We start from the raw sequence: 20,011 nt of genomic DNA on the forward strand, positions 1-20,011 counted from the left end.
CCTCATGTCAACATCTAGTTTCCATATGCAGGAACAAATATGTGCATTAGTACACACACCTGTGCTCTCAAATATATGAGTGTTTATCCATGTACACACATCACATATACACATGAAAAACTGTGTAGGCCAACCTTCAGAAAATTTTTTATAAGACAAAATCTTCTATTTATAAGATAAAACTACTTATTAAACTTATAAAACTAGTAATTCACAAAAAAAGAAATCACTAAACTACCTTCCAGGTCTTTGCTTGCTCTTGCTTAAATCCTTGTATTATGAGATTATGTAAAATCTCAAAAACCAATCAACCCCAGGATCTTAAACTAGTTAACACCATCAAGATATGGGCACTCACTGGTTGATTTACTTTGACAATCACAGTAGTCCAATCACAGCATCCTGTATTATAGTTATCAGTAGAAACAATGAAGGGTATGGTGTATGCATGTGTACTTGTTTTAGTTTTTTTGGTTGTTGTTGTTTTGTTTCTTTGCTTTTTTTTTTTTTTTTTTTTTTAAGGTAGGTCTCACTCTGGCCCAGGCAGACTGCAATTTACTATGTAGTCTCTGGGTGATCTCGAACTGATACTGATCCTCCTACCTCACCCTCCTAAGTGCTGGGATGAAAGGTATGTGCCACCATGCCCAAAGTATATGTTTCTTTTTGTGTGTGTATATGAGAGAGAAAGAGAAAGAGAAATCAAGAAAGATAAAGACAGGAGTGTTATTTGGACTAAACATTTCAGATAGTTGTACAACCACATGCTACATCTCTAGTGCAGACTGGTAGGTGTTCATAAGGAAGAACTGAAGGTAAAGCTCCTGCTGGGAGACTAACTCCCAAATGATGGAGAAAAACCTGCTCTACTCAATAGCTAATGATTTAAATGTTAGTCTCATGGTGAAAATATCTTCCCAGACACATCTGTGGTGATGTCTGAAAAAACATCTGGGCACTGCAGGAAATCCAGATGGCATATGGAGCTTACAATTACATAGGGTACATTGCTTTCAGGTTTTTGTCTGTGATTTGCTAAATACTAAACTCTGCCAAGTTTTTGCCCATTCTATTTTGGGTGTTTCTTTCTTCTTCTATCATCCTTTAAAACAACTAAAGCTTCTGTAATGTCAAAAACCCTAAAATATACAAACCACTGCTTTCTTAGGCTCAACTGATGATACGTACTACAGTGATATAATCAAGTAGACACCCTTATTATGACATAATTACTTCAAATATAATTGATTAATGAAATAGTGCCTTAAGCCAGGCATGGTGATGCATGTCTTTAATCCCAGCACTCGGGAGGCAGAGGTAGCAGGATCCCCTGAGTTACAGGCCATCCTGAGACTACATAGTGAATTCCAGGTCAGCCTGAGCTATAATGAGACCCTACCTTGAAAAAACAACAACAACAAAAAAAAAATAGTGCCTTAAATGTACTCATCCTATGTTCTATGGTAGCTTTCTTATGTAAGAAATTTGTATTTTATTTTATTTAATTCAATTTTTTAAAATCTTTTATCCCAGAGCTTCTATCCAGTTTACTGCAAAAAAAGAACATTTTGTTCAGATCTCAACTTGAATGGTACTTGGAACACAAAATATCACCGTAGTAGCTTTTATACATAAAGTTATAACACTTATTTTCAATATCATTAGTGTTTGCCACACAATATGACATTTCAAAATAAAAGCCATTACACTGATAATTTCAGTAATCTTTATTTGTTTACAAGCCTTCAAACACCATACAGCAATTATCTCCAGCATCTGCATAAGTAATCACTTAGTTGTTTGCTTTATTCTTGGTACAAAATGGAAAAGTAATGAACAAATTACTGTTAACTACTCTTTGACCATGGTAGTGTCATAACTTGTTGCTTGTCAAGAAAATTTTCCTCATCCTCATCTGTACTGTAATCAGAAAGTGTCAACAAAGAATGTATTCCGGTATCTTTTCCAGAAGAGCTGCAAATACATTAAAAGATCAATACACAATATACTGAGCCAAGTTTGGGCTTCCATTTATCTTCTGATCAACACTGCATGTGTTGAAGACATTGGAAGTAGGCAGATGTGAGGGGGCTACAGCAGACTGGGATTATAACTTTCAAGGCACACAGTGCACTAAGCTTCATTTTAATAAGAAATTCTCAATTTTCCCTCTCCCAAGAAATGAACTCTCAATGAAAGGAAAGAGAGATGTTACGGTCTCTGGTAATATCGTTCATTGATGTTTCAGAAAGCACTCCAGTCATTATCAAAAACATTCATCATTATATTGGCTATTTGATAGAATCCCAATGAACAGATTGCCAGATAAATTACTTTCTTTTTTTTTTTTTTTAATTTATTTATTTGAGAGCGACAGACACAGAGAGAAAGACAGATAGAGGGGGAGAGAGAGAATGGGAGAGCCAGGGCTTCCAGCCTCTGCAAACGAACTCCAGACGCGTGCGCCCCCTTGTGCATCTGGCTAACGTGGGACCTGGGGAACCGAGCCTTGAACCGGGGTCCTTAGGCTTCGCAGGCAAGCGCTTAGCCGCTAAGCCATCTCTCCAGCCCTAAATTACTTTCTTGATGTGTAGTGAGTTATGAGTATGTGAACAGCCAGTCAAATTTTAATGAGAGCAATGGTTTGCAATTTTTTTTATTTTGTGTTTTATCTGAGGCAGGTGTGCACCAACAGAAAGTCTAGCACGTAAGTATTTGAGGTTGAGGGATAATGTGGAGCCCAAATCACTTAGAATTGTTTGGTTTGAAGTTACTTTGCTTTCTAGCACTGGTATGTCACCAAATATAATAACTTCACCCTGTGATTGGTATAAGTTTTAAAAATTATTTCCAAAGTTAAATACAGATTAAACCAGCAGTTTCATCAATCCTGGTCTATGTACCAAAGAAGAGATATTTTAAACAAAATTTCTACTCATCTGAAAAGAGAATATAAGGAAAAATGATTAAAAATAAAGCAAGACTTTATATTGTTTATTTCTCATATGTATACATAAATAATTGGTTTTTCAAGGTAAGATCTCATTCTAGCCCAGGCTGACCTGGAATTTACTTGGTAGACTCAGGGTGGCCTTGGAGTCATGGTGATCCTCCTACCTCTGCCTCACAAATGCTGGGATTATACAACACCATACCTGGATTACTTTTTTTATTATTTTTTTAATTTATTTGAGAGAGAGAGAGAGAGAGACAGAGGGAGAGAATATGGGCATGACAAGGCATCCAGCCAAAGGAACTTCAGACACATGTGCCACCTTGTACATCTGGTTTACATGGGTCCTAGAGAATTATACCTGGTCCTTTGGCTTTGCAAGCAAGTCTTTTAACCACTAAGCCATCTCTCCATCCCTCTCTTATATTTTTAGATTTAAGTGTTTTTAGTTTTATGAAATGATGATAGTACATGTATATTTAGCTGTTTTTTGAATAATTTTAAGGAAAATGAAAATTTCATATTGATCCTTTTTACACAGCCATATTAGAATTAAATTGCAAAAAAATTAATAAGTACAGGTAAATGATTTCTTCTTTGAGAAAGAGTAATAAATTTGTAATTCCCTTTTACTGAAGCTTCAGACTTAAACTAAATGGAGACTTTACAATTCCAGGTTCATTTACTTTACACTTATCTTCATCATTCCAAAAGTAACCATCCTCCTAGAAAATAATAGATAATCTGATAGATGGTCTTCTGAAGAATTTAGTAGTATGCTTTATGTTCCTATAACCTAGTCCTCATCTCTACTGTTACCTTCTGAGAAAAAGCATGAAATGTTCCAAATTAAAACACTGTTAATACTATAGATTGGACTTCAAGAAAGTAACTTGTTAATATTCTATTCTTAAAAGTTTACATTAAAGTTATATTAATATAATTTTTTTAAATTTAAGTTTAATTCAAGCAAGACAGATATTTTTCAATATAAAAAGTTATTAATTTCTAAGTATGTTTGCATTTTTATAATACACATGTAGAGCAAAGACCTATCTCTTCACATTAAAGTAACAATTTTTAAGCTTTTCACTAATCCTGATAATAAGTCAGCAAGAGAACCAAACATCTTATAAAAAAATAGACATGTTAATTACCCAGGTGAGGATACTTTTTCTTCATATAGTAAAAGTAACTAGTCTGGGCTTGTCCAGATTTTACTATGAACTGTCATTGTATATAAAGTCAAAGGCTTAACTTACCTTAATTCCTCAGTTCCACATGGACTCCTTATATCTGAAGTAATAGGGAAGTCTGAAAAAATCTCACTCATACTCAGCCAGTTGTGTTTGAAGGCTAATAACTCCTCTGTACTGAGACTGGAAAGTTTTTCTGAAGAACCTGAAAGATGTTATTTTGTGTATTGTCAATGCATTAATTCATGAACCATATGAACTGCATATGGTACTAGAATTTATCCAGAATGAACTATGAGCAGCACAAGGAAGGTCAGCACCTAATCACTCCTCAATTTTCTCAAGTTTTTGGGATGCTACAGTATAAAGTCCCATGTGCAATTCCAAAGATGCACATGGGAAGTGCTCTAGTGCTTGATTAGCATGTGTGAGGTCCTTTGTTTAATCTCTAGTGCCATAAGGAAGGAGAGAAGAGAGAAGGAAGGAAATAAGCCAGGGGATGATATGAAGTCTCCATAATCATACTAATATTTTGCATGGATGTACAGAATACATGCAGAAAAACAAAGCATTCACATAATTCTAAGTTTTTACAAAGTGAATGTACTTAAAGTAAAAAAAGAAATAGATTTTTAAAATATACAATATAAAACATGTCAAATGTCCTGAGAATTAACCAACTTTCCCAGAAAATCACGTGATTCTCTTTAAGACTAGACAACTGAGCAACTCCTCAATCTGTCTATATGTTTGACATTCACTTATCTATTTCCCTTATGCTAAATACTCCAAGGAAAAAGGGTAGCCACAGCAAAGTCATTCTTCTTATATTTGCTTCTTTGCTCTGAGTAAATAACCACCTATATTGGGGTGGTGGTTGTAAGCCTTAAGTCTTCTCCCTTCTCATGTAACTGGTTCTAGGTTCAGATTAGGTGTGGACAAAGTGCAAATTAAATAAACAAAAAGCTTAGGGAAGGGCTGGAGAGATGGCTTAGCAGTTAAGTGCTTGCCTGTGAAGCCTAAGGACCCCGGTTCGAGGCTCGGTTCCCCAGGTCCCACGTTAGCCAGATGCACAAGGGGGCGCACGCGTCTGGAGTTCGTTTGCAGAGGCTGGAAGCTCTGGCGCGCCCATTCTCTCTCTCTTCCTCTATCTGTCTTTCTTTCTGTGTCTGTCACTCTCAAATACATAAATTAAAAAAAAAAAAAAGCTTAGGGAAATAAATCTTTATGTAAAACTCTATTAAGCATGGAAAATAACATTCTTATATTACAGAAGTTTTGATAAAGATAAAGCTATAAGTAATCTAAATTATATATGTATCTATGTATTTCAAGAAAATAACTTCTCAATATTCTATTCTTAAAAGTTTATATTAAAGTTATCTTAATATAAATTTTTTAAATTTGTAAGTTTAATTCAAGCAAGAAAGCTATTTTTAAATATAAAATGTTATTAATTTCTAAGTGTGTTTGTATTTTTATAATACACATGTAGAGAAAAGGTCTATCTCTTCACATTAAAGTAATGATATATATTTACCTCCTGTTTAACAGGGTCTTCTAGATCACAGGGTGATCTGCAGCTTTCTCTTACATTGTTTAGGATAACTATGAGCTTTTGATTCACTTACCTCAACTTTCTAAATGTTAGAATAGCAGCTGTGCTCCAACAATCCAAGATTTAGGTGGCTTTAGGGATGGAGCCAAGGGCTTCATGAAAGCTGAGTAATTATTATACTAACTATACAACCTCAACCCATAAATCCATCTAACCTATGTATAAAGATTTATTATAACAATGAATACAGCTGTCAAAAATCACAGGTTGCTATTCTTCCTGTAACTTTTAACAAAATTGATAAGTAGCTACAAATAAACTTATATTGGACTGAACAGATTGTTTTTCTTGTTAGTAGTAACTTAAAGGTTTTGATCACATTTCTCTTTTTTTTTTGTTTGTTTTTGTTTTTGTTTTTGTTTTTCGAGGTAGGGTCTCACTCTGGTCCAGGCTGACCTGGAATTAACTCTGTAGTCTCAGGGTGGCCTTGAATTCACGGCTATTCTCCTACCTCTGCCTCCCGAGTGCTGGGATTAAAGGCGTGCACCACCATGACTGGCCACATTTCTCTTTTTAAAAATATTTTATTTATTTATTTGCAAGGAGAGAGAATGAATGAATGAATATGGGTGTGCCAGAGCCTCTAGCCACTGCAAATAAACTACTGATGCATGCACTACCTTGTGCATCTGGCATTTATGTTAGCACTGGGGATGTGAACCAGGGTCATTAGGCATTACAAAAAAGAGCCTTAATCACTGAGCCATCTCTCTAGTTCTTTATCAGATTTCTCTACTCAAAATAATTACATTATCCCTACTGAATAAGAGAGACCACAATACATTTACAGATGGAAATATCTTTAAAATTCTTTTGATCTGTGGTTTTCAAATATGATGGAAGTGTAATTTAAGTAGGTTTGAGATGGAATTTCCATCATCCCCACAGCAATCTGAACAATTTTACCTAATCTGGGTTGCAGACTCTAGGTAAGATTTGCTTTGAAACAATAATCCTAAAATGTTCTGGGACTACGTTTGAAGAAAAAAAAATAATCCTTGGTCTGTAGAGATGGCTTAGTGGTTAATGCACTTGTCTGTGAAGCCTAAGCACCCAGGATTGATTCCCCATTACCCACATAAGCCAGATGCTCAATGTTGTGCATACAACTGGGATTTGTTTGCAGTGGCTATAGGTCCTCTTGTGCCCATTCTCTCTTTCTGTACCGGCATCTCTCCTCCCTCTCTCTCTCTCTTTCTGTCTCTTTCTCATAAATAAATAAATAATGTGTTTAACTAAAAAAAAAATGTAACTCTACTGACCCTCACCTATTGGATTAGAAAATTATGGGCACACAGAGGAATAGTAACTTGCTGAAATTCACACAACTACATAGTGAAATGAACTGGAATAGATCTATGTCTCTTTAGTTCACCAGTGTTACAAGTGACCAGGTTCTACTTCTTATTCTTTAGCTTCAAGATTTTCTCTCCTCTTCTATTTTCCACAGGGCAAAAGATAAGTACCATTCACAGGTCTCAGCAAATGGGAGGATTCCCTTGGGACAATGATCAACTCTGCATTTGGATTGAGAAATATTATCTACTAATGCCAGCCCTAAAACATAGATCTAAGGGATTCCACCAAGAGATGGAATCAAACTTTTTTAGATATTTGAATTCTATTTGGATGAGCACAGAACCAATTCCAAACTGCAAATAAAATGAGCTTATTTTGTAGAATTGTTAAATCTCAAATCATGTTTCAGAATACCTAGTACAGTTAACAGAAACAAAGGTGACATCATTTGATTTTAGTTAGTGGAAAAATAAAACTAAAACAAAATGAAATGTTTACAGAAATTATTGAAAGCTGATGTTAAGCAAAAAACAAAGATGATCTTTGTATTTTTTCAGTATCTTGATTTTTCTAACACAGGACTAAATAATGTTGGGTTGATATTTATGTTGGAAAATTAATAACTAAAACATGACTGTCATTGATGCCTGGAAGTAAGGGTTTAGTTTTTGGATCACTGAAGAATCTTTTAAACACAATGGGCAAATACATTAAGGAGAGAAATTGACTAAATATAATTTCTAGAACTAAAGTCATTTAAAACATATATAAAAGAACTAATTCCACAGGGAAAACAAACATTTATTTGAATAAAAGAAGAAACAGATCTAAGGAACAAAGAAAACCTTCAAAGAATGGAAACCAATTAGATATATGATTCTCAATAAGGACTAATACAAATAACAGCAAGAAAACCTCCAAAGCACTATCTAGCCTATATATCCAAGCCATTGAGAACATGCGACAAGCAAAAATATACTCTCTGTAGATTGTGAGCCTCATATCTATCTCATCAGTTTATTTATTTTCCATCACTGTTCCGTGTCTCCTGGTCCCACCATGCTCTGCTTGCTTAACTCTCCTTTACTTATCCGTTCTGCCCCATGCTTTTAGACCTTTACCTTCACTCTGCCACATCTTCTCATTCTTAAGAGTTTACAGCACCAATTTAAAGGATTTCAGATTATATTCTGGTACTGTGGTGTGGTACTGGACAGAATTGCCTGGGCTTGTGTCTTGCCTCTGCCTAGGGGTACACGGTGAACAGTTAGTACACTGCCACTGCCTAATGCTCCAAATCTGAACAAAAAGAAATTTATGCTAGGATCTTTCTCAATTATATCACTGAATAGCTACTAAGGTGATATGAAGGATAAGTCAGTATCTGTAGTCATATACAGTTATGACATATGAATGATAAGGTAGTGTCTGCAGTATAATCCCAGCACTTGGGAAGCTGAAGTAAGAAAGGAGGGAGATCAGGGCCAGCCCACAGTGGTGGGAGTTTCCACTGAGTCAGCAGTCTTCTGGGTTCATGTCTTAGGAGTTTCAGGCTATTCTAGTCAAAAATTGAAAATCTTTCCATATCCCTCCTGGAAAACATTTTCAAAATGCTAAGAACTACATGATCAGGTTTTTCACAGAATCATTTTCATTTCTGGTGCTAATTTTTTATAGTAGTTACTTTTTTCACTGCTGGAACAAAATACCTTACCAGATACAAAATACCTGATCAGACAGGGTTTAATTCAGCTTATAGTTACACAGAGTAGAGTCTATCACGGTGGAGAAAATATGCAGGAGCATACAACTGGAGTTACATAGTCACATAAGCAGGGAAGAAGTTGTGCAGGAGAAGGAGGAGGGAAGCAGGACTGGGGTGTAAGACTTCAAGGCTTGCCACACTTTCTCAAAGAAGGTGCTACCTCCTGGATGTTCTCCCAATGTTTCAGAACAGTGCCACCATCTGGGGATTAAGTATTCAAACACATGGGTCTATAGGGGACATTTTCACATCCAAACCACTTGAGTAATTAAATCATACTGATCAAATGAGATCATTAAAAACATGATTGCTGAGTGACATACAAAGAGAAGAAATAAGTATGTAAGTAGAAGAAATAAGAATGGTATTAGCACCCGCAAACTACAATACTCAAGGCAGTTCAGAGAAAATACACTTTTAAAATTGAAACTGCTTTTAGTGTTGGCTAACCTATGGGTTTATCAAGAACCCCTACTTTATATGTTGAGGAACTAGTACACAGATTTCTTAAGATAATTCACCTCAAGACTTTATACCAGGGTGAGAGGGATTGCTTAGTCGTTAAGGTGCTTGCCTGTAAAGCCAAAAGATCCAGGTTCAATCCTCAGGGCCTATGAAAGCCAGATGCACAAGGTGGCACATGCGTTTGAAGTTTGTTTTCAGTAGCTGGAGGCCCTGGCACTCCCATTCTCTGTCTCCTTCTCTCCCTCTGTCACTCTCTCTCTCTCTCTCTCTCTGCCTCTTTTTCTCTCACAAATAAGTAAATAAGTAAAAATGAAATAAAAAAGGCTTCATGCCAATATTAAGAATGTGTGGAGGCAAATTTTCATAAATGCAATATTCATGTACAATTTCATCAATCACATTTTATTAATAATACCTGATCATATCTTTCATATAGGAAATCTTTTGTACAGAGACATTAAGAAAGTAATTTTCTACTATTATGAAGCTAATATGTTGTAGAACCAAGTTCCAAAGTCTGACTCCCCATCACTAAGCCTGGCTCTCAACTATTCTGGTTTGCTCTTCCCTGTGCCAGGATGCATCAGGAAGTTCCATCTATATCCTGCATGCAGGAGTGCAACACCCCCTCCTCCACCAGATACTTCTGGAATGGCATGCTGATTGCCATAGTTGCCTGAATCAGAGGAATGACAGTTTATTCACTATAGTTATTTTCTGACTTTTATTCTTCCAGTTCTTTGGAACAGTTGTTCTTCACAGAGCTTAGAAAAAGGAAGTAGCATATTAGGAACTAGTAGAAAATAAGGCATAAAAGTTGTTGCTTACAGAGATACAGTGTCCACAGTAATGCATGCATGCCACATTTATGTAAGAGTCAAGATGTGTAGTTGTGGCCATGTAAGACCAAACTTCCAAAAGAGTAATTTCAGATGTCTGGTGAGGGTCAAAAAGCAAGTGGGATTTTTTTTTTTTTTTCTGTCCATTAGTGCTAAGAGGAGAAAGGCCTTGTACAGAATCAGATTCTTCCTCAGTTGGGATGTATTCTGCTGCACCTATAACTACACTGACTGATGGTTTCTTTAGGCAGACCTGTCATCTTGTGCCTTCAGCAGAGCTCCAGGTGAACTTCCAAACCTTTGCCTCATCTAAATTAAATCTTCCTAACAAAGAAAGAGCCAGTCCTGGAAGAAGTTTCAGACAATGGTTGAAAAGTGCAGGAGCATGACTTTTTTTTTTTTTTTTTTTTCTGGTGAAACCACAATACATAACTCCTCTCATCTCAAATAGTTTAAGTTCAGAAATAACTTGGGGTGTGTGTGCATGTGTCTTGAAATATGTAAGCTGCATACATGGATACTGGGTTTTGTTTGCTTTATTCTACTTCTTTGCCAAATTTTCAAATCATTTCAAAATAAAATGCTACCAAGAATATCAAAGGAAAAGTTAAGTTGTTAAAAAGTGAGATGAGGGGTAGAGAGATGGCTTAGAGGTTAAACTCTTGCCTGTGAATCATAAGAACCAAATTAAAGGCTTGATTTCCCAGGACCCATGTTAGCCAGATGCACAAAGGGTGCACGTGTCTGGAGTTCCTTTGCAGTGGCTGGAGGCCATTCTCTCTCTATCTCTTTCTATGTGATGTGCCTCTTTCACTCTCTATTACTCTCAAATAAATAAAAATAAACAAAAAGTCATTAAAAAAAGGTGAGATGAGCTGAATGTGGTGATTTATGCCTTTAATCCCAGTTCTTGGGAGGCAGAGGTAGGAGGATAACTGTGAGTTCAAGGTCAACCAACCTGAGACTAATAGTAAATTCCAGCTCACCCTGAGCTAGAGTGACACCCTACCTCAAAAAAAAGTAGCCAGCCAGGCCTGGTGGCATACACCTTTAATCCTAGCACTTGGGAGGGAAAGGTAGAATGATTGTTATGAGTTTAAGACCACTCTAAGTCTGCATGGTGAATTCCAGGTCAGCCTGGGGTAGAGTAGGAGCCTACTGCAAAAAAAAAAAAAAAAAAAAAAAAAAAAAAAAACAGTGAGATGATAAGGAGTAGACTGTAACCAGATGAATCCTGAAGTCCTGGCTCAGAATACAAGGCTGAGATAATGCCAATAGCAGTGCAAAGGGAAATGAAGACTAATTAAAGGAACTGGAGGAAATATAGGTAAAGCATTGTTAGAGAGCATCCAACATCAAGAAAGCTGCCTTCTCAGTAGGAGAAAGGCAAATGGAACACAAAACAAATTCAAAAATACAAAATTATAAAAGCTGAATTTTATTTTTCTCTGAAAATGAAAACTTTATTTTATAGAAAGGAACAGAAGCGTCAGTGACAGAAATGCAGAATTATTGACAAGAAACACTTCCATCCTGCCACTGAACTTTCAGGAAGAATCAAAAATGCATCACTTTGTGGGAAGTTTGAGATGATTCCAGGCCCTTACTCTCTTTCCATTAATGCCCCCAATATCATAATACCTGGGACTTTCAGGTAGGGAGAAGTGTTAGCTAGCAGAGCCAACCAAGCCAGACTGTAGGGGAAGAACTATTTTACAAATAAGGTTCATCAGCAGACAACGCAGAAATGTCTGTTGGGTGTAACAGAAAGGAAATTCCAGTCTAATTGAGAAATCCAGCTAATGTGCAGATTTAGCCTTAATTACCAGATGAGTCAAAACAGAATGATCAAGAAATTTATAAGACAAAATTGCTAATCTTAAATATAATGCATATGAGTTTTCATCAAGAAAATGAAAAGAACACATGACAAAATCATAAATTATAACTAACTGAGATATATTCACCATCATCTAGCTTAACATGGAATTTAATAAAATGAGCAAGCAAGTGGATCATCTTTTATTACAGAAATTGTTAGTGTCAAAAGTTAAAACATATAGTAAGAAATAGCCTCAATTAATATTGTTTGTAGATTTTTAAACCATTTTTATGAAAGTTATCTATTTGCAAGTAGAAAGACTTAGAGTAAGAAACAGAGATGGAATGGGCACATGATGGCCTCTAGCCACTGCAAATGAACTCCAGATGCATGCATCACTTTGTGCATCTGGCTTTATTTAGGTACTGAGAAATCAGACTCAGGTCATTAGGTTTTGTAAGCAAGTGCCTTAACCATTGACCCATCTGCCCATCCTGTACATTTTCTCTTACTAGTTAAAAGTTAGAGAACTGGGGAGATGGCTTAGCAGGTAAGGTACTTGCCTGTGAAGCCTAAGGACCTGGGTTTGACTCCTCAGAACCCACGTAAGCCAGATTCACATGGTAGTACACACATCTGGAGTTCATTTGCAGTGTTGAGAGGCCCTGGTACACCCATTCTCTCTCCCCTTCTCTCTCTTTCTCTCTCACGCTCTAATAAATAAACAAAAAGTTACTTTAAAAAAAGTTAGAATAAACCATATTAAAATGACAATATTTCAATATTTGCAGACTATTAAAAGTAACTTTATATAGTTAAATTAGCAGTACTGTTAGGATGAAAAACACTTCTCTAATATGGGAGCTAGAGAGATAACTCAAAGTTTAAAGGTGTTTGCTTACAAAGCCTAATGGCCTAGGTTTGATTCCCTAATGCTCCTATAAAGCCACATACATAAAGTGGTACATGCATCTGGAGTTCCTTCGCAGAGGCTGGAGGCCCTGGTATGCCTATTCTTTTCCTCTTTCTTTTATTCTCTCTTTAAAAATAAATAAATAAATAAATAAATAAATAATTGTATAATAAAAATAACACTTCTCTGATAACATACACTTCCATGACCTAGCTATATACAATTTTAAAGAAATATCATGCAGAATAGCACAATTTTTTTAATGAATGTGTTATTTCCTTCCTTTCAATCTGTTATTCTCTTTAGCTCTTTCCTCAGAATTAAAATATTCTGTTCTGAAGTGAAGAGAGAGGCTCATCAAACTCACAAGAAAGTTACACCTCTCAGGAATGGAGACTCACAGCTGCATAATCAGTCAACAACTACTGGGGGCAGGACAGAAGAATCTTAGGTGGAGATGCCTATAAGTTGCTCAGAGAAGTCCTGTGGTTGAGCTTCTGTGAACCCACGACCCATGCCTCTGTGGGATTTTCTGAGATGCAGGGATACCTGTCACCCATATACGATAACCCCTATAATGTCATTGGTGTCCCAACATACTCTGAGTTGGAGTTCTTTCTTTCGTTTGTCATTGCCCATTCTATGCTGGGTGAACAGAAATGGAGTCCCCACCTGTAGCAATGCACTTTCCTATAAATATCTGTGTACTTATAATACAGACATGTTTAAACAGTGCTCATTAGTCATGGCTGCTTTAGGAGAAGTAATTTTTTTCTGCTGTGAGTACTGTGTAAGCAAAGAGTTAGATATGGAGAAACTGAGGAAAACTGCAGCAGCCTCTTGGTAGGTGTCTCCTGATGGTCAGATGCCCCTCTGTGGTTCACCTTTGAAGCTGTTGTTTGCAGTTAGGTTGTCATACTATACTGTAAATTAAGGTCCTAGAGCACATTCCCATACGTGTGCACTAACACAGGCCTGCATCCTTCAAAGATCCAGATGTCATTACTCCTAGAATTACAGTTTTGTTTTGTTTTGTTTTTATGTGCTTTGATACATCCTCTTTATGGACTCTTGTAGAGGGTCATAAGAAGAAACACCTTAACAGGCAGTTTTGGTCCTCCGAAATTCTGAAGTTGAAAAAGCTCACTTTACTCCTTAAATCTGATACCCACCTTGTAAATACAAGAACTTCTTTAAAATCCCCAATGTAATTCTGACAGAAAGGCGCCGTGGCTCCCTCGCCCCACCTTTGCAGCAGCTCACTCTGATCTGTCTTTGCCTTGTATACTTTCTTTCTTTCTTTCTTTCTTTTCTTTCTTCTTTCTTTCTTTCTTTCTTTCTTTCTTTCTTTCTTTCTTTCTTTCTCTTCTCTCTCTCTCTCTCTCTCTCTCTCTCTCTCTCTCTCTTTTTTTTTTTTTTTTTTTTTTCCAAGGAAGGTCTCACTCTAGCTCAGGCTGTCCTGGAATTCACTATGTAGTCTCAGGGTGGCCTCATACTCTTGTGATCCTCCTGCCTCTGCCTCCCAAGTGCTGGGATTAAAGGCATGCACCACCATGCCTGGAGTGTATTCTTCTTTTGCTACATAAACATTTTAAATCATCTGTGTCACTGTACTTAATTTTAACTTTTAGAAGCCAGATGTTTTGGATGTTACTCCACTGTCCTCTCTGATTTGGAACTCTCAGAATAAAACTGTCTTAAAGATTTATTTCCTGTCCCTGTATATTGATACCGAAAGTAATAACCATCACTGAACTCAGACTCTCATTAGTTTTTTTCACTTTCCTTTTTATTTCTCTGAAATTTATTTGTTACTTTTAGAAAAAAAAAAGTGAAAGCAATTTTTTAGCTTTATAAGGATAAGGTCATTAACAATAAAATAATAAAAATAAATTAATAGAACCAGAAAATATTCTGGTCTCTTGATGCACTTTTGATTTAAAATTACGTGAATGACTTTCTGATGAAGGTGAGGAGCTTGCTTCACTGATATTGTTACAAACAGACCTTTTTATGATGAAAAATAGAATAGTCATTTGCCACACTTATTTTCACTGAGGTTGGAAATAAGTATTTCAGCATCATATGAAATAACTATTTCAGCATCATATCCAGGATACCCAAGGAAATAGTAAAAGAAAAGGGAAAACCTTTTACTGTTTGCTTGCTTCTTCGTAGAGGAAGTTTGAAATGAGAATAGGCAGAGGGCAGAGTTTACAATATGGAACTAAAACAATAAATAGCATTTACCAGTAAGATTTCTCATGACACTTAATTCTTTCTCCAAAGTGTCCAAAGTTTGTTGGTCAGCCGTGTGGTCTAAGGAAGCCCCATGCAGGTCAGTACCATCAATGTATTCAATTTCTGAAATCTCAGAGGCAGCTCTAGACAAAATTTGAGCAGCCACACTTCTTGATCGTCCATGAGGAGATGGAAGGCAACTGGAGACTTTTTTAACAGAGTTGGAAAGTGGTAAGTTTGCAGTTGTAGGTCTCTGTGCTTTCTGGCCTAAAGGAAAATGAAAAGCAAAGTTGTCAATAGTTTTGAAGATTCCAAGTGTGTGTTTAACAATACAAAGAGCTAGCCTCCTGAACAGTAGAGTTCATGGAACAAAACTTATGAGAAAACCAACTTTTGATTGTCACCTATTCTAGCTGTCCATAACTGGCTCACCCCAAATTACTGACCCATTGACATAGAGAATATATCAAGTCATTCTCTTTTACATTCAGAGTCAAGACAAATTTAATGCCTACTAAAAGAAATTATTCATAAAAAAAAGTGAAATTTAGTGCTGGAAAGATGGCCTAGCGGTTAAGCACTTGCCTGTGAAGCCTAAGGACCCGGTTTGAGGCTCTGTTCCCCAGGACCCACATTAGCCAGATGCACAAGGGGGCGCACACATCTGGAGTTTGTTTGCAGTGGCTGGAAGCCCTGGCGCACCCATTCTCCCTCCCCCCCCTCTCCCTCTCTCCCTCTTTCTTTCCATCTGTCGCTCTCAAATAAATAAATAATAAAAATAAAAAAGTGAAATTTAGACAAGTACAACACGTAATATTCCAATCTATTCAAAAGCAAAGTGCTCTGACATGCTTATTAAATTCCAGGACAATATTACCCTGTGCCCTGTAAATGTAATGTATAACAAACTCAGTTCTACCTCTAGGGAACCAACTTTACTTTCTCAGGAGTTTATGTTCAAGAAAATTAGGAGACCAGAAGGCTATTAGGCAAAGTCTAGTGAACGTTTATAAAAACAAAGAATTTTAAGAAATGATCACATATGTAATTACCCTGTGTAGAAGTTAACTCTGCTGTGTGTGCAGCCCTCCAGAGCAGCTATCCTGGAAGTCATGAAATACACGACATGAAGCAGGGAGGTCTGTGTCTAGAGGCATGTCTAAGGATGGATTCACTGGTTTTTCCAACATGTAAGTTTTTGACATAGCAGGTACAGGAATCCTTTCCAATCCTATACAACAGAACTAGCATAATTTTCTATATCTCATGAAATACTCCTTAATAAAACTCAAGGAGGTTTTAATGAGTAAATTTTAAAAAATACTAACATAAAAATTTAAAGGAACTGAAACATTTTCATGATTTAAATAAATACATTCTTCCCAAACATAAGTAATTTAAAAAGAAAAATTTGTATTTCCTTGGCAGTCTCAGGGTGGCCTCAAACTCATAGTGATCCTCCTTCCTCTGCCTCCCAAATGCTGGGATTAAAGGTGTGTGCCACCATGCCTGGCTACTGGATTCTTTATACATGTTTAAAACCCATAATTTGCTTGAATTGATATTATCTAATTTTATATGAGTTCCCTCTATTGAGGTGTAAAAAGAAAGTGTACATCTCAAAAGGTGGCTATGGACATACTCTATAAAACAAAACTGTTGAGACTGTCTCTTTTCCTTTTAAGTTAAAAAAAGAAGTCTATTTTGAATGTAGCTAATATCCTAAGAAGCATCTGAATGTCGTATGTAATTATTCAAGCAATTAAACTTGACTGAAGGGAGACCCAAAGGGCACCAATTTTAATGAACATTGTAATTTTGTTGGAATGAAATTATGAATAAATTAGAATAATATTCTGACCCTTTTGTGTCTATTTGTGCTTAGTAATAATTTAAATAAAAATAACTTACAGACATGTATCAGTGTGTTAATTCATGTGAATTATTTTGATGACCAATATTTAAAACTGGTTTGCCATTTTACATATGTCTTCCACAGCTTATAACCCCTGCATCATAACAGCACAGTTGAGAGCCAATAGAAACATGGCCCGCCAGTAACAACACCATGAATGCTTTACAGAACTCAACCATCCCAGATTTGCTATGAAGCTGTCTTCTTTTTCTGTATCATGGTGTCTTGGCAAAGGTAAAAATTAAAGGATTTTAGAACTCTTATTAAAATAAAACAAAAGATGTCATTTTTTAGCACTAGATTTCTGCCAACCTAGAAAAAATGAAGTAAGAAAACTCTATAAAAATGTAGACGCCCTTCAGAAAACTCAGGAGAGAGGAACACTAGCTGAACTCTTTTAGCAACATCTGGTTACCACGGTATTTAAAGTTAATTGATCTCAACTGAGAGAAGTGCCCAGGGGATGGGTCAGACTTATGCTTTAGTATAGAGCAAAGAGACAAACCATCTTTCTTATTGGAAATACACTCCAGCAGAACTTAAACAACCAAAATGTGGAAAGATATTTTATTTATTGGTCACTTACATACATACATCATTCTTTCTAGTATTAAATTGGTTTATTATTAATATTATTGCTAAGGTTAAGATTTGACGAACATTAAAAATGCCACAGCTGAAGTCATCACTCATTAATTTATAAAATACTCCATTGTATAGAGTGTACTCTGCTATACTACCCACTGCCAATAAGTAGTGGAATTTGGAGAAACTGATACCTTCCTTGGTAGTCTAATCTTAGAATCTAATCTTAGAAGACAAGTAAAACTTGTCTTATATTCAAAATATAAACAAATTTTATTTGTTGACAGTTAATTTGTTGGCAGTTACATTTTATGTGATTATTGTTGAAACTGTGCCAAATATTGATTACATAAAGTACAGTGGTATTCATAAGCACAAAAATACTGATAAGTATATAAAAAACCACTCATTGGATGCTATGAATACAATTATGGCATTGCTATTTCTCTATGTAATATTAGAATTTGATAAAAAAATAACTACCTGAAATGCTTTTGGATAATTTTTGGCAGTAAGTAATATTCATATCAAAGGAACCAATATTTTAATCTTAAATAACATTTGTAAAATATCTTTGTCTGTTGACCTCATTTCACTATCTAAACTGCTGAGAATCCTTAGTTTAAAATTACTAATGTATTTTTCTAAGCAGTCTGGAAACATTATATAATGTTTAAGCAGTATGAGTGGTGAAAGTTGCTCTGCTGGGTTGCTAAGAAACTCATTCTCTCATTTCACTGAGTTGGAGATCATCTCATATCCTGAAATGTGGAAATACATATCACACTTGGAAAACTGCAGAAGTGGACAGTACCATATCTGATATACCCTCCAACTCTGAGGACCTGTAAATTCATTCTCAGTCCAATTTCTATTATAAAACCATTCATGGACTCCTAATACTGCCATACACTGTGTCTCAGTCATGGTGTGGAAGTGAATGAGACATTAAATTGCACTTCATACTACCAGTTTTTTTTTTGTTGTTGTTGTTTTTGTTGTTGTTGTTGTTGTTGTTTTACCCTGCTTCTCTCATTTGAAAACACTTGCTGAGACTAACATGCCAGACCCAGTCGTTTCAAGGAGGAGAAGCCAAACAACAGGACAGACTAGTACTTGCTTTCTTTCTGGTCATGGTGGGAGCCCACAAAAAAATAAATAAGATAATGCTAGATTATGATGGGTTCTATAAGAAAGATGAAAGATAGTCTCAGAGGCCTCTCTATGGAGCTAGCATGTAAACTGACAGTGAAGCCAACCATGGCAGGAAGAGTAGAGGCTGCAGAGAACACTGTATAAGGGGTATGGCGATGGGCACATCTTCCTTAGTAAGAAGTAAGAGCATGTCCTAAGAGGAGCAAGCGTGAGTACAATGTAGAAGTGTTTAAGAGAGATGGATTACCTGCCAAGGTACCATGAGATATATTTGAAGATAAATTTCCCTTCCTTCCACAGGAAGCTATGGCATGTTTTTAGGCCACAAAATGGCATGGTATTTGTGGTTTAAATTTATGCAAAGTATATTTACCTTCATATTGCTGCAACCAAACACCTGACCCAAACCAGCTGATGAGAGGAATGCATTTATTTTAGCTTATAGCCTTGAGAGGAAGCATTGTCAGAGTAGGGAAATGAAGGCAGAACAGAGGCTGGACATCACACCTTTCCCAAGCAGTTGACAAAAGCAGCGAGAGTGAGTTGAGCTCTGGCACAGGGGTGCTGTTTATAACATACCAAAGCCATTTCCCAGTACAACATACTCCAGCAAAGCTCCACCTCCCAAATTGCCACCAGTTGAACACCAAGCATTCAACACACATGATGCCATGGGGGACATCTTATTGAAACCAGCACAGAAAGTATGATTCACTCCCTCAAAACTATAAGCTTAAATAATTTTATGACTATAAATGTAGACAATTTACTCAGTACCTATAAGCATAGAAACTAATTGTAGCAACTAGGTTTGGGGAGGAATAATATTAAGACTGGACAATTAATGAGTGCTAATGGTGATACTGGCTTTGGGTTTTGCAGCTGATGTCAACAGAGCTCACAGATGAGTATGGTGTGGCTAGTGCAAACCTTCCTGATTATGAGAATGTGTTTGGACAATGTTGCCACTTGCAGTGTCAGAGAGTTTTGGTGAGTCGTGCTCCAACAAATTTGTAACATCACACATTATTGACCCTGATGGATCTGCCTAAATTGATACTTATAAGCTTTTGGCAATTTATTTATGAAGATGTCTCTCAGTAGAAAATTTCTCACACCATGCCTTTGAATTTATTTTCACCAATTCACCGTGACTTAAAGCAGTACTTTATGACTGTCTCAGAAGGAAGGAGCCAGAGTGTTTGAAGCTGCTTTAGAATTTGATGTGAGAACAGGTATCTAATT

The 20,011-nt window shown here is 36.3% G+C and overlaps 1 protein-coding gene across 1 annotated transcript in view; it reads right to left on the reverse strand.

Annotated features, from left to right (window-relative positions):
* Positions 1–1,847: 1,847 nt before the first annotated feature.
* The window catches only part of Zbbx (zinc finger B-box domain containing), a 120,916-nt gene continuing 102,752 nt past the window's right edge, over positions 1,848–20,011 (reverse strand). Inside the window, exons 17-19 of the mRNA XM_045130251.1 lie at positions 15,121–15,378; positions 4,216–4,354; positions 1,848–1,974 (exon numbers count right to left, since the gene is read on the reverse strand). Coding sequence (XP_044986186.1) covers positions 1,848–1,974; positions 4,216–4,354; positions 15,121–15,378 — 524 coding nt within the window. The remainder of the gene's footprint in view (positions 1,975–4,215; positions 4,355–15,120; positions 15,379–20,011) is intronic.

This window comes from Jaculus jaculus, chromosome 11 (genome assembly GCF_020740685.1).
Source record: "Jaculus jaculus isolate mJacJac1 chromosome 11, mJacJac1.mat.Y.cur, whole genome shotgun sequence".
Taxonomy (NCBI): domain Eukaryota; kingdom Metazoa; phylum Chordata; class Mammalia; order Rodentia; family Dipodidae; genus Jaculus; species Jaculus jaculus.